This window comes from Helicoverpa armigera, chromosome 16 (genome assembly GCF_030705265.1).
Source record: "Helicoverpa armigera isolate CAAS_96S chromosome 16, ASM3070526v1, whole genome shotgun sequence".
Lineage (NCBI taxonomy): Eukaryota > Metazoa > Arthropoda > Insecta > Lepidoptera > Noctuidae > Helicoverpa > Helicoverpa armigera.
The window spans coordinates 1,236,816-1,258,057 of NC_087135.1; the positions used below are offsets into that span (position 1 = coordinate 1,236,816).

General features: G+C 34.4%; 1 protein-coding gene across 1 annotated transcript in view; it reads left to right on the plus strand.

Annotated features, from left to right (window-relative positions):
• Positions 1-20,150, plus strand: part of LOC110369850 (acyl-CoA:lysophosphatidylglycerol acyltransferase 1) — a 236,573-nt gene extending 216,423 nt beyond the window's left edge. Inside the window, exons 5-8 of the mRNA XM_064038707.1 lie at positions 13,258-13,394; positions 13,673-13,809; positions 14,252-14,439; positions 15,298-20,150. Of these exons, the coding sequence (XP_063894777.1) occupies positions 13,258-13,394; positions 13,673-13,809; positions 14,252-14,439; positions 15,298-15,534 (699 nt within the window). The 3' untranslated portion in view covers positions 15,535-20,150. The remainder of the gene's footprint in view (positions 1-13,257; positions 13,395-13,672; positions 13,810-14,251; positions 14,440-15,297) is intronic.
• Positions 20,151-21,242: the final 1,092 nt, after the last annotated feature.

Below are 21,242 nucleotides of genomic sequence, written 5' to 3' on the forward strand. Positions count from 1 at the left end.
GGGGAATCTTCTCAATAAGTCTTGCCGTTCAAGATATTTACAGCCTTACTTATAAAATAATAAGTCATACTTAAGGGATGTTTAAGAAAAAATCTTACTTATAAACGTGGCTGAAATAAATCATTTTCTTAGCAATGTCTTAAATGAGCTGTCAAATTAAGTAGCCTCACACTCTTGTTTAACCCGCTAATTAGCAAAATGGCTGGATTCTTACCAGCTGATTTTTCATTTCCGGTTTATTGACAGTTCAACTTTTTAATTTTATATTTTACGGATGCCATTGTTGCCATTACACAACGTTTTCATGACAAATATTTTTTTAAGCTACCAACATTCCGGTAGTGTTGAGAAATTAGTATGTTTTTATGTCATTATCTGTTCATTACTTAAGACATGTTTAAGCAACGTTTATTGTCAAAATAATTTAATCACTACTTAAGGCTTTGGGTAGTAATTAGTTAAAACAATGATTAGAAGATGATTAGTTGATTTTTATAAGTAAGGCTGTAAATGTATTTATTTTTGACTTTATTAGCCTAATCAAAAACAGATCAAAATACATTTTAATGAATCGTACAAAATTAAATGTTTATTTACAATCTCCTATTATAATTTGGACATCTGATCTACAAACAGACGTCTTCTCATCACCCCAAGGGCATAATTGGATTAATTGTTGATTTTCACAGTCGGATGGACAGCGTCTATCAACACTAACAATATTGCGTGGTAATTACCGATCTGCCAATTATTGTGTAATTATTGCAAAGTCCCCTCAGGATTCAATTTCAGTCTACTATTATTGCCTACGCTGCATCTTCATATAAGCTCCTTTAATTTACAATTTAAAAGCGTTTGCAAAAAACAGAAACAAAAATAAATCGTACCAAAAAGAAATAATTTTATGCCACAATAAAATTAAAGGAAAACCTGGAGGGTTTTACCATGAATTTATAAGGCATAAAGGAGGCAGGCCAAATAAATCTGAACTCGAGAAAAAAAATATTATTACTTGCAAAAAAATCTTACGCATATCCGACCCTGTACAGATGTTTGTATGTAGATGAATGTACTTACAAGAAAATTGTGATACAGTAGTTCCACTACCTTAAGTTACCTAGGAAATATCTCAATTTCATGATCGACTAGTGGTTATGACTCTCTTTTATATCATCAAATGTGTGTTTGGAAGAAGTTTCAAAGGACTGGATCTCGATGATGGGAATAAAAAAATGTAACAAACATTTTTTGAAACAGTAGACTTTTTACAATATTAATACATTTTACATTTGATTGTCCCTTACAAATAGTAAAATAACCTTCCTCCAAAACTAGAGAAAGACACAGACAATGAGCAGTCCGACATCTGTTGAAAAATGCCATCAGACCAAATGAAACCCAACACCCATCCTTCTGAATCAAACATTTAGCGTGACGAAACAGGCAGACAGGTTGCTCAGCTCCGAGAGGGGCGCAACAATGTGCCTCGTTTGATAAATTGCGATATTGTTACCAAATGCCTCCCTGTCACATGACCATCCCAACATGACCCCGAGTTTTTCACCTGCAGCTAACAACCCAGAGGTCAAGTTACCCTGGTTGGTCTACGGCGCTTTTTTTGCCGAGTCAACATATTCTGGTAGCGTAATTTGGCCTGGTTCATTGGATTGTGTTAGGTTGTTACTTTGACGTGAAACGTAACGTAGTTAGTGAGCTCCCATGTTGTAAATAGTGCATGCTGTTTGTTACGGAAAAGGTATGGCGGAATGCGAGATTTTTTGGTTGAAAAAACGTTGGTGTATTTTTTTTCATGCAACTGTTTTCATTAGAAAATTCTATGATTAAAGGAAAACCATATACTATTTGAATTTAATAAAGGCTTATTATTTTCTGGGTGACTAATAACTTAAAATTCGACAAATGTTTGTAACAAATAAAATAACTTGGCAGCGATTAAATATTTTTGCGACTATTATAATATGTAAGGTTCAAAATTTAATAAACAACCCAAGTGAAATACAACCTAAAGATGAGCCTGAATGTACCTCCTTTGTCAACTTCAGGACGCAAAAATAAAAATTACTCCAAGATAGAAATTTTCGAGATAAAACATAGAACACAATAGAAAACCTTACCTACAATTAATCACATCATTATCTCCAACATTAAAATTCTCTAAACTCCACATACAGAGACTTTCTTTCCACATAATTAAGTAGACATCCTACCCTCATATCTGAAAGCCCAGATAAGGAGGTCCATTCATTATCCGAATTTAACTTGGCGTAACATTCATTTAGTAATGAGTTCACGTGCAAGTCACCGGTCGGTCATCTACCGCTAACCGTCAGTTAGGGACGACGAACAGTTTTGTATAACTAATTGCGAATTTGAAAGGGTGCCTTTTTTAATTTGCTTCGTTTGGGCATGGTTGGGTTTTTTAAATGTTGGTTTGTAATGTGTGGAATTTTTGGGTTAAAAATGTAGTTATTGTTTCTGTTTGGACAATGAATTGAGTTATGAAGACCCGCATCACGTAGAAACTATTCCGCGCACTCGGAGAAAAAGTAGTCTATACCTTTTCTTGGTAGGTAGGCTATCTAATACTGAAAGAACTTTTCAAATTGGTTATTTTTTGCTGAGATTAGCGTGTTAACATAAACAAACTCTTCATCTTTATAATTTAAGAATGGACTTACGGACGCAAGAGAAATTCATCAGACAGTTTTTCGAAGCGATACCTCACATATACATTACAGATAGCTTATACCTCACATTATTACCAAATACGACTCAACGTCATAACGTACAAATAATAAGTGAAATGCGACCGCCACAGGCGGATTACGTGCGTAATTTCAATATGAGCCGCGGTAGCCAATGTACGGATTGTGGACGCATTACCTTGTATGTATGGTTTGCCAGCTGACCAAATGTGTCTATGTTTTTGTTGATCATTAAGCTTGAATGTTGGGATGTACTCGTGGTGATTGTTGATAGTAACTTTATACAAGAATTATGTGAAGAAACGTTTTACATAGTAATTGTCTCTTTTTACGTTGTCTACCAAGAATTCTGCCAAAATTATTGACCTACCCCTACTTACTCTCGATGTTAAAGCTTGTCCGTCATGGATTTCCTAATTCTTACGACACGTAACTTTACAATAACATAATACCTCATAGGCATAAAATATAACTCAATTCTAAGTAAACCTTGAGAATATAATGGATTGGATATTTTATGCGACAGCCATACCAATTTAACTTGACAGTTCTATAATACCGAGTGGGAGTTTTGACTACGATTCGCAGAAAACTTGAATAAAGCATTCACATTTTCCAATTCGCAGAAAAACAAACAAGCATCATAACACCTGGAAATTCAGTTTGATAATTTCTGGAAATTCGCTTTTCAAAATTAGCTGGTATCTTGCTAACTGGCTAACGAACTATCGTGAGAGAGATAAATGCGATTTCTTGTGAAATGAAAAATGCAATCACTGTTCATAGACGTATGATGAATGATAGATAAGACAATACTTAACTAGTGAGCAAGCTAGTGGCTATAAAATCTTGTCAATACTATACTTACATTTGCAACGTAAAAGTTTTAATGGGTTATTGTCTTATTCATTCACGTAGACATTAATAGGCTTTTATGTGATAACGTGAAGTGATTCCCCTCGGATTCAAGAAACAGCGAAAATAGCCAGTTTATTCATACTATCGTTGGCAAATACGCTGTCTAAACAAGTTGTTTAAAAATTGACATCCCATATCAGCTACTCCAGAGTGACCCATATGTCCATCAGGGAGGACACTCGATGCTGATGCCGTATGACTGTGCCCAATTATCTCGTTCATGTACCAGTACACATACCTTAACGATGAAAGAAAGCAAGAAGTAAGAAAAATATTTTATTGGCCAGTATAAAAACAAACTAAAACTACTAAAAGAAAGGACACAGATAATGAACTAAAAAAGCAACAAAAAGCTAATTATTTTTTTGGCCAAAAATGTCGCAGCTTAGCATATAATCAAGTGACCAGACTCGACTATCTTCGATGGTAATTCTTAACTAGGCAATAACTAACTCGTGTAAAAATTAGCTACTATGTATACTCCAGAGTGACCCATATGTCCATCAGGGAGGACACTCGATGCTGATGCCGTATGACTGTGCCCAATTATCTAGTTCACGCACCGGTACACATGCCTTAACGATGGTAATTCTCCACTAGGTTGGTGTACTGTTACCGAAGGGAAGTCCATGGGGGTGACCCCTCACATGGTGATAGTTGCTAGTTTTTTAAATGCTTTGAAGTTTTTAATAGGGGTTGAATGAATTTTGTAGTAATTTTAAAATGTTTGATAGTAAAACCTTTTTCTGAAAACAGCATGCGAAGCTTGCATCCGAATATGGCTGTCCAAAAGTGCAGGTTTTATAAAAAAATCAACATGATGTTGGTAATTACATATTGACACTATTAAAATATAAACACTTTGAAACAACTAAGCAAAGCAACATAGTAAAAGAAAAAAATCCTATACCTTCAAGAACCCTTAAAACTATCTATCCATTCTTAGTGCTATCTGTATCTCTTACGTAATCAAGATATCATTGTGTGTAAGACAAAATAACGCGGACTTACACAAAACAGAGAAGAAATAAAGACGGGCCACGAAAATATCCCGGCCTCTGGTTAATTTCCTCCAAGGGTACAACTTCCAACTATGGACAGTGGCCTTTACTAGTGATGTGCGTAGCCCGGGATTCTAAGAACATTTTCAAGGTGGTTGTTCCATTTTCAAGAGTGTTGATAGATCATGATGTTACTTTTCTATCTAGTTTTGTAAATAATGCTTTTAATATACCTAGCAGCATAATATAGTAATTATAGACTGTGCCTAACCTTCCTAGGTATGTATTTCTTATACTGATTAAATTGATTCACAGGTGAATTGTATGTAAAATTAATTCATAATTATAATACTACAAAAATATGATAATGCAAACTAATAAAGATGACCTGCCAAATCCACCGATATTTTTTTTAGATAAAGCACAAAATCCCGTTCCCATTCCCGCGGTCGCAATCCCGTATTTCACCGTGCAGCGTACATCACTATTCCCATTCGTACAACAAATTGGGGCAAAGTTTGCGGTCTTCATTTCCTGACCACAACCATCGCTACTGGCGAACAGATGAAAGGATTTTTCATTAGTTTTTTCGACCACTCTTTTTGTAGTCCGGAATTGATAGTGGTAGCCTATCTAGTTTTCTGTTACAGTCGTTCTACATATTTGTGGTACGAAATTGGGTATTGGATTTTTTTTTGTGTGATGAAAAGGCAGTCGAAAACTTTGTTATCTAAATATTAGTTGTAGCCATTTTTGTTTCCGAAAACTATTTTCGGACTAAAAAGGTAAAGGCAATGATGGCCTAAGAGTAGTCTTTCTTCATAGCTTCGGACTCTGCACTATCATACTTATATGCGATAGTTCTCCCCTACTATTTCCGCATTGTCCAGAATATTTACATTAGAACAAATTAATCTCAACACCTCAATTTCAATCCCATACGCAAGAACCGTATAGATAAGAAGTAAATTCACTTACATTTTTCAACAGGCCATATTAATGAAAGCTATATGTCTTCTTACGATCAACACAAACCAACGAACCGTATATTTTAATTCTATGTCCTACTTGAACGTAAAGCTATGAAAATATATCACGCGATAAAATTATTTATTGGAAAGACGTGAGCAATTATGTATCTAAGTGCCGCGTAAAAGGTTTAAATTATGTAAGATACAAGGCTCTGCATACGGCCTCGCTTGGGTTATATGTATAGGAGAGCATTAAAAATACTAAAAGGTTTGCAGTCAGGACTAATGTGGCCTCTAATTAGTGAAAAATGTGGAATAGGTCGAGTAGTTTTAGAGATTTCACGTTATGTTGGAACTACATAACACATGTGGTTTTGGATATGTTAGTTTTCTTTCCTGGGTCGGGCGGTGTTTGGAGATTTTTTGTGGAATTTGACAGTATATTACTGGTAACCGCCGTTAGAATTTTATATTTATTAACATTAGCTATAGTGATTCAAGAAGTTTTATGTGAGTAATACATACCTTGCAAAGTAGTAGGTAAGTTTAAAATAAAATATGCCTAAATACCTATAAATAAGCTCCTTTGCGCAGGTTTGAAAAAATAACATCATTTGATATTAATGAAAAATATGTATTTTTGTGGGTTACGCAACCACACCGCGCGTAATCCACAAAAAAAAACATATTTTTTAAATTATCGCTTCGCTATATCCCAACAACGCCACCTATACAAAACCTCACCATATAGAACAATGTGCGTTTGACCGGCGCCCGCGCAGCACGTGCTGCTCAACGAAGCGTATTTCCTGAACAGTTGCGATGGATGTTATATGTTCCTTGAAATTATATGTAGGTATGTGTTATAGGGGCACAGGTGGGTTTATTTATGAGGTGTTATGGTTTTTAGTCTTCTTACTAATAAGCCGTGTGGTATTAGCTTTTTCTATGGGACCACAGAGTTCAGTTGTCGACTATGGTCCGCACTCGTAAATTAATTATCTCTTTTGTAGTTTACTAGCTGTTTTCTGCGGTGTCGTGGTATCTCCTGCATCTCATGGAAACTACCAACTGTACCCGAATAAAATATGGTGCATGTCACCCGTGGAAAGTGTATTTTCGTAACAGGGAAATATTTTTTGTAATGGGTCAGTAGTCTAGACCTCTACGGTACAAACAAATAAAATAATGTTTTCTCTTTATTCGCACATCATTAATGTACGTAATGTTTCAATTTTATTCAAAAACTTATTTCTATCAATTAAAGGGGCATACTAATAAGGTATTACATTTGTATAACAAGCAACGAATAAAATAATTTGTTTGAATTTCAATCTAATGTATTCAGGCACGCGTCAGTGACGAATGTCGACACTTCCGATGCGCGTGCGCACATTGTCATTATACAAAAAAAAGTAGAAGTTTAAATTAGAACAGATTTTAATAAGGTTTTCTATAAATGTTTACCTTTTTGTATATGGATACCAGGGGCGCCTATATTATTATGTTAACCTAAAAAATCTTTACAATTTTGCATGAAAATGCTTACAAGTTTTTGAGGTTATAGTAAACAGACAGACAGAGGCGTCAGGGTACCTTAAAAACTGAAAAAAATACTGATTTCAAAGTTGTTAGCCGTTTAATGTTATGTGTATACTACTGTTATGTGTATACCTACCTTTTTCATTTTTGAAAATTAGTAAGAAATAACAATTTTATTTTAATTGGTGTGAAAAAATTAAACAAACATTGATTGTAACTAAAATTTGACAATTGACCTTCTAATTACACTTTGTTATATCTGTTGGTGCGCGGACGCACCGACCATGACCGTGACCTCTCTTGCATATTAACGCGTGTAGGTGAATAAACCATTACGGGAAATTAATTCCACCCTTTTGTTTATTTTTAGGTAACTCTCGATTGTAGCAAGCGCCTGCATTGACTACAATTCAATTGTTTTTGGAAAAAAGCAAAGATAATATCTTTATTTGATTGCATATCTGATGCCAACAAAAACACAAAAGATATTTTTTTTCAATTTGTACTGTATGCTCAGCATCATCATCATCTCAGCCATAGGACGTCCACTGCTGAACATAGGCCTCCCCCTTTGATCTCCACAGATACCTGTTGGATGTGACCTGCATCCAGCGTCTTCCGGCGACCTTTATAAGGTCGTCTGTCCACCTCGTTGGTGGACGCCCTACGCTGCGCTTGCTAGTCCGTGGTCTCCACTCCAGCACTTTTCGGCCCCATCGGCCATCTGCTCTGCGAGCAATATGGCCTGCCCATTGCCACTTCAACTTGCTAATCCGGTGGGCTATATCGGTGACTTTGGTTCGTCTACGGATCTCCTCGTTTCGGATTCGATCACGTAGAGAAACACCGAACATAGCCCTCTCCATAGCTCGTTGAGCGACTTTGAGCTTTGAGATGAGGCCGATAGTGAGAGACCACGATTCGGTGCCGTAAGTCATCAAGATGCTCAGCATGTCAGGATGATAATATTACTGCCATGTCCATCCGCTGACGCTGGTTTTCAGTAGCAACCATTCCAAAACCCAACTACAACACTCGATACTACCACCTATGGGTAATATTATTAATATTACATATCCCAAAAATCCTTAATAATCCTTAAGAAAAACAAAATTTCCACGACTAAAAATTACAACCCACTACAGCATTCCTCCATACCCCACCTAACATTACCAAAGAACCCAAACCTATATAACCACAAATATTAACCTGAACATCGCGTGCTACAGTACAAAATTTTGCAGAAAGAACTAAAGAAAAAACTACGGTTGCAATTAAAACAAAAATAGAAAAGGAGGGAAGTCGGCCGTAGGTAATTAGGCTTGCTTTCTATGAGAACGGCATACGTAGCAAGTTCTGCGGTACACTGCAAGCCGATAAAATGTAGCAACAACTTTAAATGAGGATGGATTTGTAGAGGAAAAAGTTTTGTAAAGGTTTGAGGTTGGTTTTTGCTTTTGGATTAGTTTTTCTTGCTATAAACATTGTATCAAGAAGATATTTTAAAGATCATAAAATAATAAAATATTTACCTATAGCCTAAAACGAAGTAAAAATTTTTTTACATTATTCAAAAGATTTTTTTCTGTGAATTAGATGACTTTTGAGACAATAATTTTATGTAGTAAATTGATAGAACAATTATGCTTATTGTACTCCATTATTACGTTTTAACCTTAAAATCGACGAAAAGCCTTTAAAAACTTGTTTGAAAAGTAATCCCCAAAAAATCCACTCATTAAAGTCCCAAAAAAATAACCACATCACCACTTAACATGACCGCCAGTGTAAGCGCTACAGTAAGATTTTTCCCTTATCTCACCGTAGTAGCGGTAACGATGCGAAAGTTTTCAACTAGATACCCTCGTTACTGCTCCTTGGACGTTTCTAACGAGACTTTTTTCTTTTAACGAATTTCCCTGGACACAGTTTTGTGTATACTTTCTTCGCTCCCGACTTGTAATAGTTTGAGCGATTAACAAGCTCAGCTTGTGACGGTTTACTGAAAGCGGATTATATTTAAGTGTGTCCCGGTAATTTTGGCCGAGCGTGTAATATGATTTTTTGTTTAATCGTATTAGGAGTGGGTTTATTTACTTGTTGGTAGTTTGTGTAATGCGATATTTTGTGGGTCGGTTTATTTATTTTTGGGTTGTCTCCATTACTTTTTAAGTAGTTTTGGACAGATTAAATGATACTTAGATTAATAGTAAATCTCAATATAGGTATTGAAGACTTATTTTATATAACACGACGTTTCTTTTCGCGCTTTGATAATCAACATTGACAGTCAACAAATTGTAGTACCTACTACTATGCCTAACCGTAGTCAAACCCAATTATTTTCAACGTTACACTCAAAATGCAATTCATCACAGCTCGCATATTATCCTATCATCATGCCATGTTCAATTAGAAGTTAGACAAAAGGTGTTCCCGGTTTCGTGCAAACTGTTGTAATGTGATATCCTGTTAGTAATTGTGGTACTCAGAATGAGTGCACGTAAGTGTAAAACGTGTTGAAGTTTGTAGTGGTTAGAAGAGTGAATGAGTAGTATTGTTTTATAGTTACTGGTTCGTAAGTCTTGTGACAAAAGGCTAAGTATATTATAATTATAATTGGGGGTAGTTATAACTTTCTAAGTATATCTTAGACACCATCTAAGTATATCTTAGACACCAATGACTGTGTTTCGGATGGCACGTTAAACTGTAGGTCCCGGCTGTCATTGAACATCCTTGGCAGTCGTTACGGGTAGTCAGATGCCAGTAAGTCTGACACCAGTCTAACCAAGGGGTATCGGGTTGCCCGGGTGACTGGGTTGGGGAGGCCAGATAGGCAGTCGCTTCTTTTAAAGCACTGTGGTACTCAGCTGAATCCGGTTAGACTGGCAACCGGACTTTTCCCAACATAGTTGGGAAAAGGCTCGGAGGACGATGAATTGGGGGTAGTTATAAGGTCCAAGTATAATTGAATTGTTTACATACAGTAGTGTATTTGATAGTAAGGTTAAAGAGGTTATTGTCAATAACTAAACTTAAGTTATGGATGCGAACTTTCGTAAGGATTAATGTAGGTATGTAGGTTTGCTTGTTGCTTTTTGACGCTAAAACTATTTCATGGATTTTTTATGAAAGTTGGCAATTATATGTACAGCTTATATCAGAATCCTTGTATGGAAACAGGTGAAACCACAGCTAGGGGGCATAATGTAAGCTCCGAAAACTCTAGGATTTTTCCAAATATAGTTAAACACACTTAGGAGTTCATTATTATGTCATGCATATTATGAGACTAAAAACATATTACTAGATTAGCAGACATTACTTTCCATGAACCCCAATATAGAACAAACCCTTTACATATAAGTAAACATACATACATACAAGGCTTCATACAGTGCGCCCACTAATTAGCCCCCAGTCAAAGACATGCGGCGCTGAATTAAACACAGCTAATATACTGACGACCGTTTGTACGTTTGTTATAACAAAGCATAGATATAACAAACGTACAAACGGTATAGATACTCGCGGAAATTATTCGTTTTTGAAAATATTTTCTTTGATTGATAATCTGTAGAAAATTAGATGATTTTGCCTATGAAAAACATCGCTTGCATTGCATTGCATAACCAAGTTGTTAGGTATACTTTACTAAAAATGCATTCACAGGTATTAAAAAAAAAAAACAAAACAAAAACGTTTGCAATACTAAGATATTCTACAGAATCTATAACTTGTAAAACTAATTAAAAACGTACAAAACATGGGCTTCAGTGTGTTGAGAAATACACAAACAAAAGACTCCTTTTAACGCAAAAGTACCGTTTAAACTTGTATTTAAAATCAATGATTTCTATAAATTATCGGGAAATAACAGCAAATTGCAGGCAATACTATTAAAGGAATCAATACAAATGAAGTATTTGTTGTAAAAACGTTAAGTATCGGATAGCGTTGCTAACTGTGACGCACGCTCCGTCTGCTGTGAGACTCACGATCTTAGCGTTGTCCACTGTTGTCGACACAAACGAAGAAAAAAAGAAAACGCTGCAGTACGAGTAGTTTAGGCTAAGGAATGTGATGGAAAAAAATACCTAAGTTAGTCAATGTGAATTGTGTCACAATTATTGTCAAATATCAAGTAATACTGTCATATAAATATCTTGTGATATGTGATTCGTGATATCCCCGTCGAAGTTCTAAATCTCGTGTATTTTATCTTCGATTTAAAATAAAAAAATATTTTTAAAAAGACGTCATGATTGTAAGCCTAAACTCAAATCTTTATACTTCCACGATTTATAAGTTGGTAGTCGTCTTCCCTGTGTCGTCTACATTGGAAAGCCGCAACCCAATTGGACGATCGTTAGCGTTTTCAAAAGTCCTGCCGATGGTTCCCGATCGGATCGCGGAGGATAGTTCCCGGTGCAGGTCATTGCACCCGTGGGAACGAACGATTTGCGTTCTTACTGGACTCTGAAGGAACTTGAGTCTAGGTCTTACTGGTAGATGTTCTACGTTCATATTGTTGGCTGGGGAAAAGGGGGTTTGTACGTTTGTTCGAGCGAGTCGAAGTTGGTTTAAAGTTTGAGACGTAATTTTTACGTCATTTTGGCCTTTCTTAGTATTTTTTTTCCAAACTTACTATGTATTTTAATGCGTATAGTTTGTTATTGATAATCAATTATATGAATGAACTATGAACTATTCTAACATACTTAAGTACAGCAACATAAAAGACTATACGAGCGATATAATTTAGAGGTAGTTTAGTGATTTTTTTTTAGTTTTTGAAACGAGTTTTACATTGAAGAAAACATGGTGGTCTGTACACAAAGATTTGTAACTAATCAATCTTCACCTCCTTAAAACCACATTAAGTACAATCGCCAACAAAAACTATCGTCACAAAAAAATAAACAATATATTATATATTTTCTATCAAACAGAAATCGTGAGCGGCCATGTTCAGTACAAACACAACAGCGGGTTTAATTAAAACATCGCGTTAGTCGACCCTTGTGTCCAATCAGGGGTGGTCGAAAAGTTGCCCACTCATCGGCGGGCCAATATCGACAATATCCATTAGATGTGCCCCTATGAGTAGGGTTGGCGATCATGAACTTGAGCTTGTTTATTATATTTATGAACTGCGAAACTTGTTTTGTCTGGTTTTGATAAAATTATAGGTCTTTTTATCACTACAGATAATATTTATATTACTTTTTTTCATCAGCTTAAAAAACGAAAAATATGCCTCTCAAAATGTTTGACTGCATCTACAAGAAGTGTTGATCAATCCTTAAGTAATTAAATAAATACCTATTGTAAATCAAAGCATCCCATATATTTTGAAACCCATATATATTTTAAAAGCATTCATTATAATGCAAATTGTGCATAATTAATACAAAATTAATTCTTACATTGGGACTGCCAGCCCTAACACGTCGACCAATCCCGATAATGACGTATGAAAGTACGATAATAGTTAACGCATTGTGCGGGCGACTGTACCAGCCCCCGAGTCTTAGCTCTATAGTGCCACATTGTTATAGGAATTTATATTAAAATATGCGCCCAACGATTTATCTCAAATTATACACGGTGCATGGAACCATGAGAGCCATTTTTCTACGATCCTTCTTTGAGGGGAAAAATGACATGTAATCATGGCTACGGTAGGGTTTTGGAAGGTGCGTGATACGGTTAAAGGTGAGCATAACCGTTATTATTGTGATGGGCAGGTATATGAATGTCGCATTCGATTTGGATCGAATAAATCATTTGGAAGTCGAAATCTCGCAAGTGAACTGTGGCATCACCAATCTTATCACAATGAAAATTTTGTAACTCATACAGCCTTTTTTAATGGGAAATCCCGCTGTGGTTACGGCTTAAGGGAGTGTCAGTCTCTAACAGACAAAAACCGCCTTATGTAAGACCGCGGTAACTCTTTCAAAAAATTCCGCAGCCCCGGCAGGAACGGTTGTAGCCTCATGCAAAAATAAGATGCAATCCTATGCTTTATCCTAGTTGTAACATGAACTGTATATTTCAATCGACTAATAGAACCTTTGTCTTTTTCTGCAGGGCAAGTCGAAACGCGAGCAATCTCTAGAAGACCTGAGGCAGCACATCCACAAGTACTACATACCGCTGGCGAGGCAGTTCATCGTTCTGTTCCCAGAAGGTGGATTCTTGCACAAGAGGAGGGAAGTCAGTCAGAGGTAAGGAGAATATCTAGCGTATTATGTAGGTACTTATTTAAATATCCTTAATAGACAATTATGTATAAATTTTAACGCTCATTTCTTCTCCGTGTGAGAGGAGGCCTGTACTCAACAGTGCTCAAGAATAAAAAGGCTGATGATGAAAATCATAAGAGTGATATTAGTTTCCCTTTTCTCTGCTTCCTTTCATTTTTAACTACTATAATGGTGAAAGTACTTCCATTTGAGCCGAATAGTTCTTCAACTAATTATAAATATCCCGTCTTCTTACCTAGGTTTGCAGAAAAGAACAACCTGCCGAAATTGGAATACGTATCACTACCTCGCGCTGGTGCTATGAAGGTTATCATGGAAGAAGTTGGTCCGCACAGGGACCAAGGCGCTAGCACTTCCAAAGAGGATTCGAAAAAAGGTAATGTATGACTCCTATAATATTAGTTCGAACAATCTGCCAAGCTCATAAGGTACTGGATGCAGGCCACTGCCGACTGTTGTTTTGGAGATTGAATCAGCAGCGTTGTTCAGGTTTTTCAATCACAAAAGTATTGCAGCTATCATTTGAAAATAAGATAATTTAAGAGGTAATTGATAGTTGGCGTTCGTTGGGGGAAAGCCCATGTTGTTGTGGGTGATAATTGGCTGATATGATGGTAGTTAAATTATTATGAGAATCTAACAAAGGTATTAAAAAGCATAAAGTTTTTTTAAATAAAACTTAGTAAACATAATTAACAAGGTTTGTGTGTTTATATGTATAAAAACAACTCAATAATATAGAATGCAATACTCAGAATTCTGAGTACCTATTGCATTATATGTAGTTGAGTAAAATATTCATAAATTCCTATTCACAGATAACAACTTCAACCAGAGCAACTCTAATCTTATCGCTGACTCCAAAGTCGGGGACAGCATCGAATGGATCCTAGACGTCACCATCGCCTATCCTGACCGGGTTCCTCTGCATCTTCAGGATGTGGTGTGCGGCATCAGACCTGCGTGCACCACCCATCTGCATTATAGGCTGTACCCTAGTAGTGAGGTAGGTTATTGAGCTGGTGAATTCTTGGTCCTGTAGGAAAATTTTGTTTAAGAATTCTTCTAGAAGAAAAGCAAAGCAAAGAACAGACGTCTTTCTGAATAAAAAATGTGTCGAAATGATTTAAATAAAAGGTTGAACTGTGCTAAGCTGTGGTTAGAACAATGATTTAACATTTTACTGTCGAAAACACATGGGCATTCAAAACTCCGAAGATTTATGTAGATCTAACTAAAAACTACTAAAAGAGCCATTAATCTTCAGTGCCTAGCTTTAAAACAATTCTCTCTTATTTTAAAGCAATCCCTTAAGATCATTTGAAACTATATCAGTCAGAACCCAAACGATAAAATCCCTTTTCGTACTTTTTTCGAATTAATCATTACGCTCTACTTCACCCTAAATTTAACGACGAACTATTCTGAAAATTAGCATAAAAAAGCTTTTTGGCGACTCCGAAATGTGCCATTACAGGGCCTTTAGAAGAACCTTTTTGATTACCCTGAAAAGGCTTTTTCTAAAGATTCATTATGTAGCGAGTAAAAGACCAGTACTGAATATAAAGCTATAATGTACGATATGTAACAGAGCGTGGGTACAGTACTAAATGACCATTTAAAAAGTATCATATTTTACACATTTAGCTAAACTTAGGTACTAAATAAATCTAAAAGGGTTTCATACCTTTTAAATGACTTGTAAAGTAATTTATAACCTAGCCTGAAATGAAACACATACAACAAAAAAATATTAGTAGACAGATGCAGAAAACACTTAAACTTAACAAGTAATTATTGAAATTGTGAGTTTTATAGTAGTAGTATAATTGGCAAGTTTGAATCTTTTTTTTTTTACTTGCAGGTACCAGCAGACACTGAAGGCATGACCCAATGGCTATACGACAGGTTCGTCGAAAAGGACCAGATGTTAGAAGAATTTTACCGCACGGGCCGATTCCCTACCAAAGGCAGCGGCCCACACTTAGCTAGAATCGTTAGGCAAGACAATCTTAGATACCTGATCCTCCATACCTTCTTCATAGCCTCAACTTACTTACAATACGTCTTAGGACGAGCAATCCTCAGCTATGTGTGGTAACGGAATATTGTGGCACCAGGCGTAAGTTTTTTAAACATTTGTGTTTTGCATCACTTTCAGTTCGTCTGTAATGGTTGGAGCTTCATTAATTTCTTCAATTAATTGTTTTTCAGTATTCTTTTGTGAATATCTGTAGGTTTTAGTTTGCTTTTTGAGATGTTGCTTGATTTTAGTAGTTTGCTTTTTTTTGAATGCGGTCTATTTTCTGTTCCTAATTTTATGAAGCTCCAATCACTGAATGACTGCTACTTGGTATGTCAGATAGGATAATAATACTTTCAAGAGTATCAGGTGAATTCTATAGCCATCAACAATTATGTTAGCATATCATAGTTTTGTAATAGGTTCTTATTTTCTCACGCCTGGTGTGCGAAAATGATGTAAAGGTATCGAGGTTTTGGATGTTGACTGTAACTATAGTAACTGTGAAAAAATTCATACGTCTAAGTCACGGATAAGAATAAGACCTGTTAAGACAGTTACTAACTACAAAAACAATAATCATGTTATAATATTATGTGTTCAATAGACTACATAGATTTTTTTCTTTGATTTTTCCAGTTTTCTATTGAAAGTAGAGTACTTATATTACGTAGATCGAATTACTAGATGAATCCCTTCTGTAAATCTAAATGTCTGTACACAATGATAAAATGTCAGAGATAGCAAAGGTTGAAAGCACTGAATTGAAAAAAGATAGCATCGCCATACATACAGCCTTTAGTTTGTGTTTATCAAATAAAAACTCAGTGTGGCCGGTATTTAAAGTAAAGATAATAGGTACCTACTTTTACAGTCAACATCCAAAGTGAAATTTGCCCTCATTTAAGAAGGTGCAAGGCGGAAGTACATTTTTTAATTTTAATTTACTTGTACTTTAGAATTTATTAAGTTTTTTTTTAGTTATTACACGTGCGTTTGAGGTTACCTCGAGTTTGACATATCGGGTTAGAGCTCGATAGTTTGTGCCCAGGGCACACTTAATTAAGACCAATAAGCACTTTCTTTTAGTGAGAGACTACATACGCTCAATACTTTAAATTCATTGGAAAATTAACTTCGAAAATTCGAATTTCCAATCGATTTAAATGTTAACCCGATCGTATGTGACACGAATGTGTCTATCAAAGCGTGCTGTGACATACAAGTCAATATATAAGTAAAAATCTTAGCATAGTAATTGTGCTTCGCAATGAACCAAATTTCAATCCCTTGTGACAATAAAAAAGAAAAATAGACGAGTTTTTATCCCTCACTTTTATCACGTTTCACGTTCTACTTAATCAGATCCTCTCGCTTCAAAGTTTGAATTTAAAAAAATCTAATTTTATACGAAGAATTCTCGAGTCAATTCGTGGTGAGAATTCTAAATAAAATTGAAATACCGAACGACGTTCGTGGTTGGCGTTTGGAAAAAGTAAAAAATAAAAAATCCGGACAGAAAAATCCCTAAAAATTATTTACGAGAGCTGTCCGTCAAACGTAAATACGACTATGGAAATCAGCGTGATTTTTCTCTCTGGAATTTTTATATAGGTAAATAATTTTGTAGCTTGATCCTGGGTTTGGACATAATAATTATTGTTTCATTTGTTTTTCAAGCGTCGAAGATCGAACAACGTGCCACAAAAATTGTCAATGTCTAAATTAGAAATAAGTCGGTGTAGTATGAATAACAATAGCTTATAAGATTCACGTTTTTGTTCTAACTGAAAATGTGGGCATCGTTCCTTTTAGTTCATAGCTATTGTACAGGTTTCAACATGTAACTAATAACTAAGTGAAAGTATGTGTTTTGTGGTAAAATTATATGAATTAATGAATATGCCAAAACATATTTGCCGTAAGTGCCTAGGCTTATATTGGTGTAGATTATCATTGTAAAAAATATAAAAATTGTACATACTTTCTTATAAATGATGTCACACAAGATTGTAATTGTTAGCAATATCTTCATAAAATAATTTGAATTTTGAAAGCCAAATGATAGAAATTGAATGAGTTGATAGGAAAGGCAACAATTTTGAAGATTTTCACATATATTTAAAATATTGAAAGCACGCTACACACAATTATTAAAGCAAATATTTTTTTACCCCAATATGGAAATAGATAAATTTATAGATAGACACAAATTGATCATATCTAACCAAGTTCCTTTATCATGTCCAAATGTGTGCCTTTTCAATTAGCCAAGTTTTTTTTTCCAAAAAAATATTTGTAATAATTAATTTTACAAGTTATATTCAAAAGGGTTGGTAAACATCAATTATTTTCGTATTGAATAGTAATTTTTGTATTTCTTAACCAGTTAAGTGAGTATTTGTGACCATATCAAAATGTGATTTTTTTATAGAATGGATAAACAAATTGTGATTACTACTTTAATTACTAAATGTCAACTTACTTTTATGGATTTAAACTGCATAATAATCTTATTAATTCTTCTATTAAAAACACGGAATGCACGTTAAGATCTTTATATGAACACTTAAAAAAATGTTTTAATGAGTATGTTTTTACCATCTAGCTAAAATGGTAATATAAAACGAACTTATTAAAATGTTTTAAACAATTTTATTTCAATGCACACTCTTCCAGTATATCACGCAGAAGCAAATTATTGCCGCATTTCTTCAAGTATTATGTTTGTATCTTAACGTATTTATTGCATTTAACTATCATATAAACTCTGAAAATGTCTTAAAACAGCAAAGTTTTTTCTGTTTTAATAAAAAAACAACATGTTAGTTTTTGTTCAAATTCTTCGTTTTATAATGACTAGGTAGTTTTTCAAATATAAAATAATGCAAGTGTTTTTATCTTTTAATTTCTAGGTTTCAAAACTAGTCGATTGTCGATGATTTTCAATACATTTGTTTTTATTTTTATTCGCTGCGACGGTTTATCTATTTTGACAGTTATAATGTAACATAATTACAAATCTGTAGTTCGAAATTAGTCGGTCATGTAGAGAAGAACTTTCATCTCAGCTTCTAAGTTCGAGTACATTAAAAAAATAATTTTAGTGAACATATTACTAATGTCATATTTTAACATAAATATGGCCAAATAGCCACGTAAGTGTGGCTTATAATTTGAGTTTGTATTATACGATACTAACATCACTTTACTAACATTAATTAAAAAATTGTATCTTTGGAAATTCCAGAAATGGATTATTCTGGAATGTTCCATAATTGGAATACCTATTAACAGGGATGTGTAATTAATTAATAATGTACCCAAAGCGAGATTCAAGTGATTTAATATAAGGTTTCGTTTGTAGTAAAATTTTAAATTTCATTTTGCCAATAATTAATTTGTAGTAGGTACATTCGAAATAATTTCGATTTTTCAAAATTTAGGTGTTGTCTAGGGTATGGGTTAATTGGGTCAATGTGATTATATTTAGTATACAAGTTGTTGTTTCTTTTTTTTAATGAGTTAAGTTTGTTTTTTTTTAGATAAGGAAATAATAGGCGAGTAACAAAATTTTGTGATGCTTTTCATGTTATAATTTTACTTTTAGTTTTTTGCGTAATTCTGTCAACTTCTTTTTTGTTTATTACTTAAATCGTTTTCTTATAACGGTAGAAACTGTAAGAATGGCGATAGTCCTTAACATGAGTGAGATTTTTGCTGAAAGAAGTATCGTGAAATAAAATGGGTACATGATTTTATTTTTGACGTATACGAACGCAGCATTGTATACAATTCAAAATGATTTTGGATTGCTAAATTGTACACGTTTGTAAGATACATATATACAGGAAACTAAAAATGTTTCATGAGCTAAAATTTCCGGGACGAAAAAACGACTTTGGTTCTGATTTCCATAGTCGTATTTAGAAAACGAGAATTTGTTTTCCAAAGTCGTATTTTTCTTCCGGAAATTTTCGAGAGTGCGTTATTTTTTTTTTTGAGTTTGTCGGAAGCAAATCAGTGTAATGAACTTAACTGTACCGAATTATATCTATCTATTGGTCTTAACTATGTGATTTGTATAAATGTCATTAAAACTAACTGTCAATGGTCTTTTGTCAAGCAATATCGAGGGATTCGTTTTAAAAATGTGTAATTTTTTATACAAACATGTCATCAACAGGATCAAAATTGAAACCATAAAAATGTGGCAAATTGGCTATGAAAAATATCAGCCTCATTATGATTTAGTTTTTATTTCCTATACTATATGTGACAAAAAATGTCTAGTAATCCGCTAAAAATCAAATTCAAAATTAACATTCACACTATGCTTATCTTTGATTTTATAGAAAAAATGCGGAATAAATAAGTGTTTATTTCATTCGTGTAAATATATTACAATTAAACATGTATTTATATAAAATTTTCAAAATCCTTCGAATAAAAAATGTATGCGCTTTCATTACAATAAAAAAGCACTTGTACCAACTTTTAGTTTTTGTACCATGAAATTCCCGAGAGATTTCGACTTGGTACAAACCAGAGAAAAGACTACATGTACCACAATATTATTGAACTCGATATTGTTGACTTCAGGCCATTTATTGAGCAGAACGCTTAGCTCGCTGTACATAATATACTTACGGACGAATCCACGGTTTGTCAATAAACACGTTTGTGGCACTCCATCTGTCGTTTTATTTCGAACCTTAACCTTTTTAACCGTCTGCTCATTCTAGCAGTAAGCATGGTCTAAGTTTTCAGGTTATTGGAAAACCTTTTGGTTTTCTTAACAGCTTTATAGTCAGTACAACGTTTATTTTCATAACATAGAAAGTTTAAAATTGAAATATAAAAGATAGACAGGGACAGCTGTCACCTTTCAAAAATAACAACCGCTTGAAGTAAGATCTCAAAAAAACAAAAAATGATACCACTTAAACAATTTACTTTATTCTACGCAATGACAAAGGAAACGACGCAATAATAACTTCAAGAAACAATACTGCCTACACTACAACATTACGAGGTGTGAAATATAACGGCAAAAGACTATTATCATTCGCGACCCCTTACGTAACTTTCGACCAGTTTACTTAGATCCCTTAACACCTCCCAAGATCTCCCAATCTTATTGCAATGTTCTTAGGCTCAGAGGAGGTAGGGAGGTCAAGTTAACTCGGCCAGTCACCCACCCTTGTCAGAAAAAGAGAATTAGGTAGAATTTTGGAAGCATGATTCTGTGTTTCTGTGATTAAGACAGCCTTAATGTTAGTCTTGGAATTTTCGGAGTAAAAATGTTAATATTTTTGGAAAAATGTTTTTGTTAAGCAGGAGGCAGAGAAGTTCTTACTTATGTAAGGTATACAGTTGAATAAATATTATTACCCAGTAAATTCCAATGTCTTATATTGCTTCGAGCGACGAAAATTCCGTAAAAAAATAACAAACGAGTCATCCCACGCAATATTACTCAGGTACGTATACTTCCCAATTCAATTGTGGAAACGCGTTCAAGAATAAACAGTAAACAGCTTAACTTTCCCACGCGAAAAACATCACAAAACATAAAACATCTCACCTTAATCAAAAAAACCTTTATTTCCTTACCAATAATTTTTATTCCAAATAACATTTTCTCAGCGGTAATTTTTTTACCAATAAAAAAAATATTCTGTATTTTTTTATTTGTGAGAAAATAAACATGTAAATAATAACCTTGCCGACGATATAATCGTATATCGAAATACTTCCTTCAGTCTGAAAAGAGGGGGAAGCTG